General features: G+C 44.9%; 1 protein-coding gene across 3 annotated transcripts in view; it reads right to left on the reverse strand.

Annotated features, from left to right (window-relative positions):
* wdr4 (WD repeat domain 4) overlaps positions 1-13,069 on the reverse strand; it is a 71,482-nt gene that overhangs the window by 58,139 nt on the left and 274 nt on the right. For all 3 annotated transcript variants that reach the window (XM_073044725.1, XM_073044723.1, XM_073044726.1), the window contains exon 2: positions 12,720-12,755. In XM_073044725.1, coding sequence (XP_072900826.1) covers positions 12,720-12,755 — 36 coding nt within the window. The remainder of the gene's footprint in view (positions 1-12,719; positions 12,756-13,069) is intronic.

A 13,069-nucleotide genomic window follows, 5' to 3' on the forward strand; every position in this document is an offset into this window, starting at 1 on the left:
GTACTCCTGTTTGAGTACTGTTGGGGGGAGGGGGGGAACAGCATACCTGGGGGAAGTGACAGTGGCTGTGCCTCTGGCACAGAGTCTGGCCCTGTGGCTCACAAGGGTAGGGAAAGGAAGCAGAAGGCAGTAGTGATAGGAGACTCTATAGTCCGGGGTTCAGACAGTTGATTCTGTGGACGCAGGAAAGAAACTCAGATGGTAGTTTGCCTCCCAGGTGCCATGGTCCGGGATGTTTCTGATCATGTCCAAGATATATAAGTTCAATATATAAGTTTGCTGATGACACCACAATTGTAGGCCGTATCTTGGGTAATGATGAGTCTGAGTACAGAGAGGAAATTAAGAACCTGGTGGCATGGTGCAAAGACAATAACCTATCCCTCAATGTCAGCAAGACGAAGGAATTGGTTGTTGACTTCAGAAGGAGTAGCGGACCGCACAACCCCATCTACATCGGTGGTGCGCAGGTGGAACAGGTCAAAAGCTTTAAGTTCCTGGGGGTGAATATCACAAATGACCTGACTTGGTCTAACCAAGCAGAGTCCACTGCCAAGAAGACCCACCAGCACCTTTACTTCCTGAGAAAGCTGAAGAAACTTGGCCTGTCCCCTAAAACCCTCACTAATTTTTATAGGTGCACCGTAGAAAGCATTTTTCTAGGGTGCATCAATAACCTGGTATGGAAGTTGTCCTGTCCAAGACCCGAAGAAGCTGCAGAAGATCGTGAACATAGCCCAGCACATCACACAAACCAATCTTCCATCCTTGGACTCACTTTACACCACATGATGTCGGAGCAGTGCTGCCAGGATAATCAAGGACAAGACCCACCCAGCCAACACACTTTTTGTCCCACTTCCCTCTGGGAGAAGGTTCAGGAGCATGAAGATTCGTACGGCCAGATTTGGGAACAGCTTCTTTCCAACTGTGATAAGACTGCTGAACAGATCCTGACCCGGATCTGGGCCGTACCTTCCAAATATCTGGACCTAACTTGCACTACCTTATGTAACCCCTGGGTCGCCTCAGGCATCGCTCAAACTCGTTCTAGTCTAGGGGGAGCAGCCTTCGGCCCCGCCAAACTGGGTAATCAGCTGGTGTGGATGCTGTGTGATGTCCCCGCCTCGCCCAAAAAAAAACAGACAGTAAACCTTATGCGATTAAATGAGTACAATTTATAAAGATTACTATAACTAAGCGATTACTAACGATACAGTATATATGAATAAGAGAAAAAAAAGGCGCCAAACTTATCAAAGTCCAAACCACTTCGTGCACAACCGTTGGAGCTCAATTACTGAAGTCTTCTGGTATTCGATCCCCTCCGAATTCCTCGACCCGCCTCCTGGGACCCCCACGGTGGTCGACCAGATGCTCCACACTCCTCTGTCTCCGTCTCCTCTCCTCACCGAAAACCTTGGGCCGGGGACCCCTGCTCGGGGTCCGTTCCGTCGCCCAGCTTCCAGCATCCCGTCCTCTCTCTCTCACTCCATCGCGCCAACTCCCCAAAATCCCCCCCAACAATCAGTTCACAGTCCCAAACAAGCTTCCAGCACTTATCATAACCAAGACGCCAGCATTCCTACTTTTCACAAAGGCGCCAGCATTCCTACTTTTAACAAAACAAAGACGCCATTTTGATTACATACACAGTAACAAAGGAAAAAGAAGAAACCCCCTTTACACTTACTTTCCCTTTTCTATTTTCTAATTATGATTTATAAATTAAATGTTTATTATATTTACTTCAATTTGTATTTCAGGGAGCGCGAAGCGCAAAAACAAATATCACTGTGATGATTGTACGCTCTAGTATCAATTGTTTGGTGACAATAAAGTGTAATGGTAATATCCTGCGGTGGGAGGGAGAACAGCCAGAGGTCGTGCTACATATTGGTACCAATGACATAGGTAAGAAAAGGAAGAGGTCCTGAAAGAAGACTACAGGGAGTTAGGAAGGAAGTTGAAAAGCAGGACCTCAAAGGTAGCAATCTCTGGATTACTGCCTGTGCCACGCAACAGTGAGAATAGGAATAGAATGAGGTAGAGGATAAATCTGTGGCTGAGGGATTGGAGCAGGGGGCAGGGATTCAGATTTCTGGATCATTGGGACCTCTTTTGGGGTGGGTGTGACCTGTACAAAAAGGATGGGTTGCACTTGAATCCCAAGGGGACCAATATGCTGGCGGACAGGTTCGACAGAGCTGTTGGGGAGGGTTTAAACTAATTTGGCAGGGGGGTGGGAATCAGAATCTGAGTGCAGGGATTAAGGTAGAAGGACAAGGGCATAATGCTAAGAGTTCTGAGTTGATTAGGAAGGACAGGCAGGGGATATAACATAATTGTAGCCAGTTAAAGGGGTTGAAATGTGTCTATTTCAATGCTAGGAGTATTAGGAACAAGGAGGATGAATTTAGAGTATGGATTAGTACGTCGTACTACAATGTTGTGGCCGTTACTGAAACTTGATTGGAAGAAGGGCAGGATTGGATGATGCAGGTCCCCGGGTTCATGTGTTTTAAAAGGAATAGGATGGGAGGTAGAAAAGGGGTGGGGAGTGGCATTGCTGGTCAGGGATAGTATAACGGCTATAGAAAGGGAGGACGCTGCAGAAGATGTGTCCACGGAGTCCGTCTGGGTGGAAGTCAGAAATAGGAAGGGATCAATCACTGTGCTGGGAGTAGTCTATAGGCCCTCAAATAGCTATGGAAAGGGATAAAATCAGACGAAATGATAAAGTGATTAACTGGGAAAGGGCTAACTTTGAAGGGATGAGGCAGGAACTAGCAAGAGATGTTTAAAGGGGAAAGCACAGAAGTAATGTGGGAGAAGTTTAGGGACCACTTGAGCTGGGTTCAGGATAGGTTTGTCCCACTGAGGCAAGGAAAAAATGGTAGGAAAAGGGAACCGTGGCTGACGAAACATGTGAGGCAACTCATCAAGAGGAAAAAGGAAGCATATGTTAGATATAAGAAGCAGGAAGTAGGAGGGGCTTATGAGAAATATAGGGTAGCCAGAAAGGAGCTAAAGGACTTAGGAGAGCTCAAAGGGGGCATGAGAAGGCCTTGGCATGTAGGATTAAGGAGAACCCCACGGCGTTCTATGCGTACGTGAAGAATAGGAGGATGACGAGAAGGAAGGTGGGACCGCTAAATGATAAAGAGGGCAACATGTGCCTGGAAGCGGAGGTGGTTGGGGAGGTCCTAAATTAATACTTTGCTTCAGTATTCACAAGTGAAAAGGACCTTGATCAGGATGAGGTCGAACAGGCCTGTGTGCTGGACAATGTGGAGATTAAGGAAGAAGTAGTGCTGGATGTTCTTAAAAACATTAAGATTGATAAATCCCCAGGGCCGGATATGATACACTCCAGGTTGTGGGAATTGACAGAAGAGATCGCAGGAGCATTAGCTATGATCTTTGAATCCTCTCTGGCTGCAGGGTAAGTGCCGGAGGACTGGAGAATGGCAAATGTAGTTCCCTTGTTTAAAAAAGGTAATAGGGAGAAACCTGGGAACTATAGACCAGTGAGTCTTACGTCGGTGGTCTGCAATCTACTGGAAAGGATTCTTAAGGATAGGATCTACGAGCATTTGGAGAAGTACAGTCTACTCATGGATAGTCAACATGGCTTTGTGAAGGGAAGATCGTGCCTCACGAGCCTGATTGAGTTTTTTGAAGAGGTAACAAAAGAAATCGATGAGGGTAGGGCAGTGGATGTGGTCTACATGGACTTTAGCAAAGCATTTGACAAGGTCCTTCACGAGAGACTCATCTAGAAAGACATGAGGCATGGGGTAAGTGGAACCTTGGCTGTTTGGATAAAAAAAAATTGGCTTAAAGGAAGAAAGCAGAGGGTAGTTGTGGAAGGAAAGTATTCTGCCTGGAGGTTGGTGACTAGTGGAGTGCCGCAGGGATCTGTGTTGGGACCCCTGCTATTTGTGATTTTTATAAATGACCTGGATGTAGAGGTGGAAGGATGGGTGAGTAAGTTTGCAGATGACATGAAGATTGGAGGAGTTGTGGATGGAGCTGCAGGTTGTCGAAGGTTACAAGAGGATATAGACAGGCTGCAGAGTTGGGCAGAAAAATGGCAGATGGAATTCAAACCAGGTAAGTGTGAGGTGATGCATTTTGGAAGGACAAACCAGAAGACTGAGTACAGGATTAATGGTCAGTTACTTAAGAGTGTGGATGAACAAAGGGACCTTGGGGTTCAAATCCATATATCCCTCAAGGTCGCTGCACAGGTTGATAGGGTGGTTGAGAAGTCCTATGGGATGCTAGGGTTCATTAACAGGGGGATTGAGTTCAAGAGTACAGAGGTCATGTTGCAACTCTACAAATCTCTGGTGAGACCGCACTTAAGAGTATTGTGTTCAATTCTGGTCACCTCATTATAGGAAAGATGTGGAAGCTCTGGAGAAGGTGCAGAGGAGATTTACCAGGATGTTGCCAGGTTTGGAGAACAAGTCATATGAAGCAAGGTTAGCAGAGCTGGGACTTTTCTCTTTGGAGTGTAGAAGAATGAGAGGGGACTTGATAGAGATCTACAAGATTATGAGAGGCATAGATAGGGTGGATAGTCAGTACCTGTTTCCCAGGGCACCAATAGCAAACACCAGAGAGCATATGTACAAAATTAAGGGAGTAAAGTTTAGGGGAGACATCAGGGGTATTTTACACAGAGGGTTGTGAGTGCCTGTAATGACTTGCCAGGGATGGTGGTGGAGGCTAAAACATTAGGGGTATTTAAGAGCCTCTTGGACAGGCACATGGATGAAAGAAAAATGGAGGGTTATGGGGTAGTGTGGGTTTAGTACTTTTTTTTAAAGGATTATATGGGTCGGCACAACATGGAGGGCTGAAGGGCCTGTACTGTGCTGTAGTGTTCTATAGTTCTATAGAACCTAAGAGATGAACACCAGCTGGTCATACCAGACCTGACCACAACTGATGGAAAAACACACACAACAAATGCGAAGACAGATAATTAGTTGAATATCAAAAGATATTGGGGAATAGATAGGAAGAGCAGAGCACCCCTGTGGCCGTTCCCATCAATAACAAGTATACCGTTTTGGATACTGTTGGTGGGAACGACCACCAGGGACAGTTGTAGTGGTCGCATCTCTGGCACCGAGACGGAACCCTCAGCTCAGAAAGGAAGGAGGGAAAAGAGGAGAGCAGTAGTGATAGGGGATTCGATAGTTACGGGGACAGATAAAAGGTTCTGCAGGAGAGATTGAGAATCCCAGATGGTCTGTTGCCTCACTGGTGCCAGGGTCCGCGATATCTCAGATAGAGTTCTAGGTATCATCAGCAGGGAGGGTGAGCAGCCAGATGTGTAGTCCATGTAGGGACCAATGATGTGGATAGGAAAGAGGAGGAGGTCCTACAAAGAGAGTTTAACAGAGTTAGGTGCAAAGTTGAAGGACAGGACCTCCAGGGTTGCAGTCTGTGCCATGTGCTAGTGAGGCTAGAAATAGGAAGATAATGCAGCTAAATATGTGGCTAAGGAGATGGTTCAGGAGGGAGTGCTTCATGTTTCTGGACAATCGGGCTTTGTTCCAGGGAAGGTGGGAACTGTTCCAATGGGACAGTTTGCACCTGAACTGGAGGGGGACTAACATCCTTGCGGGTAGATTTGCTAGTGCTGCTCCGGGAGCGGGGGGGGGGTTAAACTAGATTTGCAGGGGGAGGGGTACCAGAGTATTAGAGCAGATAGTGAGGTGCAGGAGGATAAAAGTCATGCAAGGACTGCATATATAGACAGAAATCAAAGGTTTGTACATGATAGAAATGTTCTCAGATGCATCTATTTCAATGCAAGGAGTATTGTAGGTAAGGCAGACGAACTTAGGGCATGGATTGGCATGTGGGATTATGACATAATTGCTATTAGTGAGACTTGGTTGCAGGAAGGACAGGACTCTCAGCTTAATGTTCTGGGGTTCCATTGTTTCAGATGTGATAGAAGGGAAGGGATGAAAGGGGGGAGTGGCATTACTAGTCAGGGAAAATATCACAGCTGTGTGTAGACAGGACAGCCCGGAGGGCTTGTCTACAGAGGCCATATCGGTGGAGTTGAGGAATGGGAAAGGTGTGACCACACTAATAGGGTTGTATTATAGACCGCCCAATAGTCAAAGAGAATTGGAGGAGCAAATCTGTAGAGAGATAGCAGACCGATGTAAGAAACTGAAATTTGTAATAGTAGGGGATTTTAACTTTCCACATATTGACTGCAACTCCCACACTCTGAAAGGGCTAGATGGCTTGGAGTTTGTCAAATGTGTTCAGGAAAGTTTTCTAAATCTGTATATAGAGGTACCTATGAGAGAGGATGCAATACTTGATCTCCTATTTGGAAACCAGACAGGTCAGGTGACATAAGTATGTGTAGGTGAACATTTTGGGTCCAGTGACCATAATGTCATTAGTTTCAAGTTATTTATGGATAAGGATAGGTCTGGTCCTCGAGTTGAGGTTCTAAATTGCAGGTTAAGACCTACAAGTATCTGGGAGTACAGTTAGACGAGAAGCTAGACTGGACTGCCAACACAGATGCCTTGTGCAGGAAGGCACAGAGTCGACTGTACTTCCTTAGAAGGTTGGCGTCATTCAATGTCTGTAGTGAGATGCTGAAGATGTTCTATAGGTCAGTTGTGGAGAGCGCCCTCTTCTTTGTGGTGGCGTGTTGGGGAGGAAGCATTAAGAAGAGGGATGCCTCACGTCTTAATAAGCTGGTAAGGAAGGCGGGCTCTGTCGTGGGCAAAGTACTGGAGAGTTTAACATCGGTTGCTGAGCGAAGGGCGCTGAGTAGGCTATGGTCAATTATGGAAAACTCTGAACATCCTCTACATAGCACCATCCAGAGACAGAGAAGCAGTTTCAGCGACAGGCTACTGTCGATGCAATGCTCCTCAGACAGGATGAAGAGGTCAATACTCCCCAATGCCATTAGGCTTTACAATTCTACCGCCAGGACTTAAGAACTTTTTAAAAGCTATTACTAGTGCTTTTTGAGATAGTGATTTGGATGCATATCATATTTTTTTGCTGAGTTAAGTATTGTATGTGGTTAGTTTTGCTACAACAAGTGTATGGGACATTGGAAAAAAGTTGAATTTCCCCATGGGGATGAATAAAGTATCTATCTATCTAAATTGGAGAAGGGCTAATTTTGTGGAAATGAGAAAGGATCTAGGAAGAGTGGATTGGGATAAGTTGTTTTCTGGCAAGGATGTGTTCAGTGAGTGGATGGCCTTCAAAGGCAAAATTTTGAGAGTGCAGAGTTTGCATGTTCCTGCCAGGATTAAAGGCAAAGTTAACAGACATAGGGAACCTTGGTTTTCAAGGGATACTGGCGATCTGGTTAAGAAAAAGAAAGAGGTGTACAGCAGGTATAGGCAACAAGGAACAAATGAGGTACTTGAAGAGTATAGAAAATGTAAGAAAATACTAAAGAAGGAAATCAGGAAGGCAAAAAGACCTGAGGTTGCTTTGGCAGATAATGTGAAGGTAAACCCGAAGGGTTTCTGCAAGTATATTAAGAGTAAAAGGATAGTGTGGGACAAAATTGGTCCTCTAAAAGATCAGAGTGGTCATCTATGTGTGGAGCCTCACAAGATGGGGGAGATCTTAAACAGTTTTTTTGCATCAGTATTTACTCAGGAAACTGACATAGCGTATATGGAAGGAGGGGAAACAAGCAGTAGTGTCATGGAACATATAGAGATTAAAGAGGAGGAGCCGATTGCTACCTTACAGCCAATAAAGGTAGATAAATCCCCCAGGCCTGACATGATATCTCCTTGGACCTTGAGAGAGACTAGTGTAGAAATTACAGGGGCCCTGGCAGAAATATTTCAAGTGTCTTTAGCCACGGGTGCGGTGCCGGAGGATTGGAGGGTAGCTCATGTTGTTCCGTTGTTTAAAAAAGGCTCCAAAAGTAAACCAGGTAATTACAGGCTGGTGAGCCTGACATCAGTAGTAGATAAATTATTGGAAGGTGTTCTGAGAGATCGGATATACAAGTATTTGGACAGCCAAGGGCTGATTAAGGATAGTCAGCACGGCTTTGTGCGTGGTAGATCGTGTTTAACGAAACTTGTAGTTTTTCGAGGAGGTTACCAAGAAAGTAGATGAAGGAAAGGCTGTGGATGTTGTCTACATGGACTTTAGTAAGGCCTTTGACAAGGTCCCACATGGGAAGTTAGTTCAGAAGGTTCAGACACTAAGTATCCATGGAGAGGTCGCAAACTGGATTTGAAATTGGCTGTGTGGGAGAAGACAGTGATAGTGGATGACTGCTTCTCAGACTGGAGGCCTGTGACTAGTGGTATGCCTCAGGGATCTATGCTGGGACCATTGTTTGTTGTCTGTATCAATGATCTAGATGATAATGTGGTAAATTGGATCAGCAAGTTTGTTGATGGCACTAAGATTGGAGGTGTTGTCGACAGTGAGGGAAGGCTTTCAAAGATCTGGACCAACTGGGAAAATGGGCCAGAAAATGGCAGATGGAAGTTAATGCAGACAAGTGTGAGGTGTTGCATTTTGGAAGGACAAATCAAAGTAGGACATACACAGTAAATGGTAGGGCACTGAGGAGTGTGGATGAATAAAGGGATCTGCGAATTCAGATACATAATTCCCTGAAAGTGCCGTTACAGGTAGACAGGGTTGTAAAGAAGGCTTTTAGCATCCTGGCATTCATGAATTAAAGTATTGAGTATAGGAGTTGGGTTGTTATGGTGAGGTTGTATAAGACATTGGTGAGGCCAAATTTTGAGTATTGTGTACGGTTCTGCTCACCTAACTATAGGAAGGATTGAAAGAGTGCAGAGAAGATTTTCTAGGATGTTGCCGGGTCTTCAGGAGTTGAGTTACAGGGAAAGATTGAACAGATTAGGACTTTATTCCTTGGAGCGTAGAAGAATGAGGGGGGATTTGATAGAGGTTTACAAAATTATGAGGGGTATAGACAGAGTAAACTCGAGTAGGCTCTTTCTACTTAGAATAGAAGAGATGACTGCAAGAGGACATGGCTTTAGGGTGAAAGTAGAAAGGTTTAGGGGAAACATTAGGGGGAACTTCTTCAGAGTGGTGTGAGTGTACGACGAGCTGCCATCTGACGTGGTAAATGCGGGCTCACTCTTAAGTTTTAAGAATAAATTGGATAGATACATGCATGGGAGAGGTCTGGAGGGTTATGGACTGGGTGTAGGCCAATGGGACTAGCAGAAAAAAGTTTCGGCACAGACTAGAAGGGCCAAATGGCCTGTTTTCTGCGCTGTAGTGTTCTATGGTTCTATGAAAGTAAATGGGAGGGATTTAAGTTAAAGCAGAGACAGCAGGCTCCATAACTTCGATAGCAAGGCAGACCAAGATTGTACACAGCATCTGAAAGCAGTCACCCACAGCCTGAATGGGGAGTGAATACAAATGAGCTGGGCTAGTCAGTTTGGAACGGAGTGCCACCAGGCAGAGGACCACTCCAACCTCTCTAGCATATCAATGAGAGGGCCTGTGAACCTGATGCACTTATCTTACTGGTGCTCCTGGAAAGAGAGAGCTTTAGCTACCAGAGAACAGAGGGGTGAAAACAAGGAATGTGATTAAGCTGCAATCAACCAACAGAGAAGAGCCAACAAGTATACGAATGAAGACACATTTTGAAAAACTTGTTCAAATCTCTGTAACAATCTCGCTGCTTAGCATTTTGTAGTTAGCGATTAGGGATGATAGTGTAGATAAGACCGTAAGACATAGGAGCAGAATTAGGCCATTTGGCCCATCAAGTCTGCTCCCCCATTCAATCATGGCTGATCCTTTTTTCCCTTCCTCAGCCCCACTCCCCAGCTTTCTCCCCGTAACCTCTGATGCTGTGTTCAAGAACCTATCAAGCTCTGCCTTAAAATACACCCAATCACCTGGCCTCCACAACTGCCTGTGATAATAAATTCCACAAATTCACCACCATCTGGCTAAAGAAATTTCTCCGCATCTGTTTTGAAAGGGTGCCCCTCTACCTGAGGCTGTGCCCTCTTGTACGAGACTCCCCCACCATGGGGAAACATCCTTTCCACATCTACTGTCTCTCCCTTTCAACATTGGAAAGGTTCCAATGAGATCCCCCTTCATTCCAGCAAGTACAGACACAAAGCTATCAAATATTCTGTTTCATTCCCAGAATCATACTTGAGAACATCTTCTGAACCTTCTCCTATACCAGCATATCTTTTATTAGATGAGGAGCCCAAAATTGTTCACAATACTCAAGGTAAGGCATCACCAGTGCCTTATAAACTCTCAGCATCACATCACTGCTCTTTTATTCTAGACCCCTTGAAATGAATGCTAATGTTGCATTTACCTTCTTCACCAACTCTACCTGAAAGTTAACCATCAAGGTGTTCTGCACAAGGACTCACAAGTCCCTCTGCATCTCAGATCTTTGGAATTTTTCCCCATTTAGAAAATAGTCTGCACATTTATATCTACCACCAAAGTGCATGATCATGCATTTGCCAACATTGTATTTCATTTGCCACTTTCTTGCTCGTTCTCCTAATCTGTCTAAATCCTTCTGCATCCTACTTGTTTCCTCAACACTACCTGCCCCTCCACCAATCTTCGTATCATCTGCAAACCTGGCAACAAAGCCATCTATTCCATCATCTAAATCATTGATATATAACATAGAAAGAAGCGGTCCCAACGCTGCACCCTGCGGAACACCACTAGTCACTGGTAGCCAACCAGAAAGTAATCTTTTTATTACCACTCACTACCTCCTACCAATCAGCCAATGCTTGAACCATGCCAATACATTCCTGTAATGCCATGAGCTCTTATCTTAGTAAGCAGCCTCATGAGTGGCACCTTGCCAAAGGACTTCTACAAGTCCAAATATACAACATCCACTGCACCCCCTTTTATCTCTTCTACCTATAATCTCCTCAAAGAATCCCAACATGTTTGTCAGGCAGGATTTTCCTTCAAGGGAACCATGCTGATTTGTCCTATCTTCTCCTATGTCACCAAGTACTCCATCACCTCACCTTTAACAATTGACTCCAACACTTTTCCAACCACTGAGGTCAGGCCAACTGGCCTATAATTTCCTTTCTGCTGTCTTCCTCCTTTTTTAAAGATTTTTTTTAATTAACAAAATATACTTTATTCAAAAATAAAATTATGTACAATGAACCATTCAATGACTCTCAATCTTTTACAGACGTTTCCAATATATTCTATACATTTCCACACTTTTTGCCACTCAAGTGGCACTCTGTTGTTTCATCTTTACACACCATTGTTGAGGGATATACTCCCCGCCACCCGACCCCTCCCACTCCCACAGGAGAAGAACGTTAAACTGTGGTCCTCCCCACGGGGCTCTTGCAGTGGCTGCACCAAGTTTCAGTGCGTTGCTCAGCACATACTCCTGCAGCTGAGAATGTGCCAGTTGGCAGTGTAGATGTACATTAAATAATGGGGTGGGGTGGGGGAGGAGTTTCAAGGCACAGCATTTCTGCTGCCCTATTTCAGTAGATCTTCTATTAGGTAGTCATTTCCTGGTACAAATTCACTTTTGTCCAGGAGGGACTGTAGAGCGATTTTTGGGTTCAGTACATTTACATTTGACTAATTAGCAAATGACTCCAGCCACCAGTCTTCTGAATACGTATTGTTGATTTGATTTTAATGCAGCTCTGAACAATAGGTTCACGGACTGGGAAACAGGCACTACTTAACCAATTGCCTGCATATGCATGATTCCAATCCACATTCCATTGCATGGATGTGACACGGATTAACTCTTGTTTTGGGTGTAATGGTGGGAAGATTGTAAATATGGATTTGACCATAAGACATAGGAGCAGAATTAGGCCATTTGGCCCATCAAGTCTGCATTGCCATTCAATCATGGCTGATCCTTTTTTCCAACTCCTCAACCCCATTTCTTGCCCTTCTCCCTGTAACCTTTGATGCCATGTCCAATCAAAAACCTATCAAGCTCTGCCTCAAATAGACCCAACAAGCTGGCCTCCATAGCCACCTGTGGTAACAAATTCACCACCGTCTGGCTAAAGAAATTTCTCCGTGTCTCTGTCTAAAATGGACACCCCTCTATCCTAAGGCTGTGCCCTCTTGTCCTCGACTCACCCACCATGGGAAATATCCTTTCCACATCAACTTTCTCTAAGCCTTTCAATATTCTAAAGGTTTCAATGAGATCCCCTCCCTTCATCCTCTAAATTCCAGCGAGTACAGACCCAGAGCAAACAAATGTTCCTCATATGATAACCCTTGCATTTGTTTGAATTGTCCCAAATTTTCTTTGTCCTTTAGCACATAAAATGTGAATAGTGCTGGACATAAGACAGACCTTTCGACTGAAAGCATCTCCAGACGATGCCTGCTGTACCTTGTTTTGCTGAAAAAAGAGGCTGCTTCATATCTACCAGTACTTTTTTCCAGTGATTTCATTCACGCAAGAACACCCATTTGATTCACAGTATAAATATTTCAACAGGTCAAGAAATGTAAAGATAATGAAGGAGCTGGCGGAGATCACAAGGGGCTGCATCTACAAAGTACAAGGTCAACACTTCATGCTCTGAGATTTCCATTATTTCCAGCACAGCTACCCAGCTTCTCATAAGAGTTCAAAGTGAGTTTAGTGAATTATAAAGTAAACACACCTTGTTTCAGCTGTACAGTCATAAACAAAAGGTTCCCTGCAAAGAAATTGAAAAGCAATTAGTCAAAATTATTCCAAAGTGGAAAAAAAGAGGAAGAGGGCAGATGGAGAGAGAAGTAAAAGGATAGGAAGATACCTTAGAGTGCAGCAGTTATAACAGCTCATCTCCTGACCCACATCACCCACCGTGTCTCTCATTTCCCCAAGTCTCCCAGCCCCTTTCATCCACCCCGAGTTCTCCAGCCCACCTCACACTCCCCTCCCCCGAGACACCCTAGCCCCTCTAAACCTGTCCGCCGGACCCACCAACTTCCCACAGCCCGAATACCCTCTACCCCCCCCCCCCCGAGT

This window comes from Hemitrygon akajei, chromosome 5 (assembly GCF_048418815.1).
Source record: "Hemitrygon akajei chromosome 5, sHemAka1.3, whole genome shotgun sequence".
Taxonomy (NCBI): Eukaryota; Metazoa; Chordata; class Chondrichthyes; order Myliobatiformes; family Dasyatidae; genus Hemitrygon; species Hemitrygon akajei.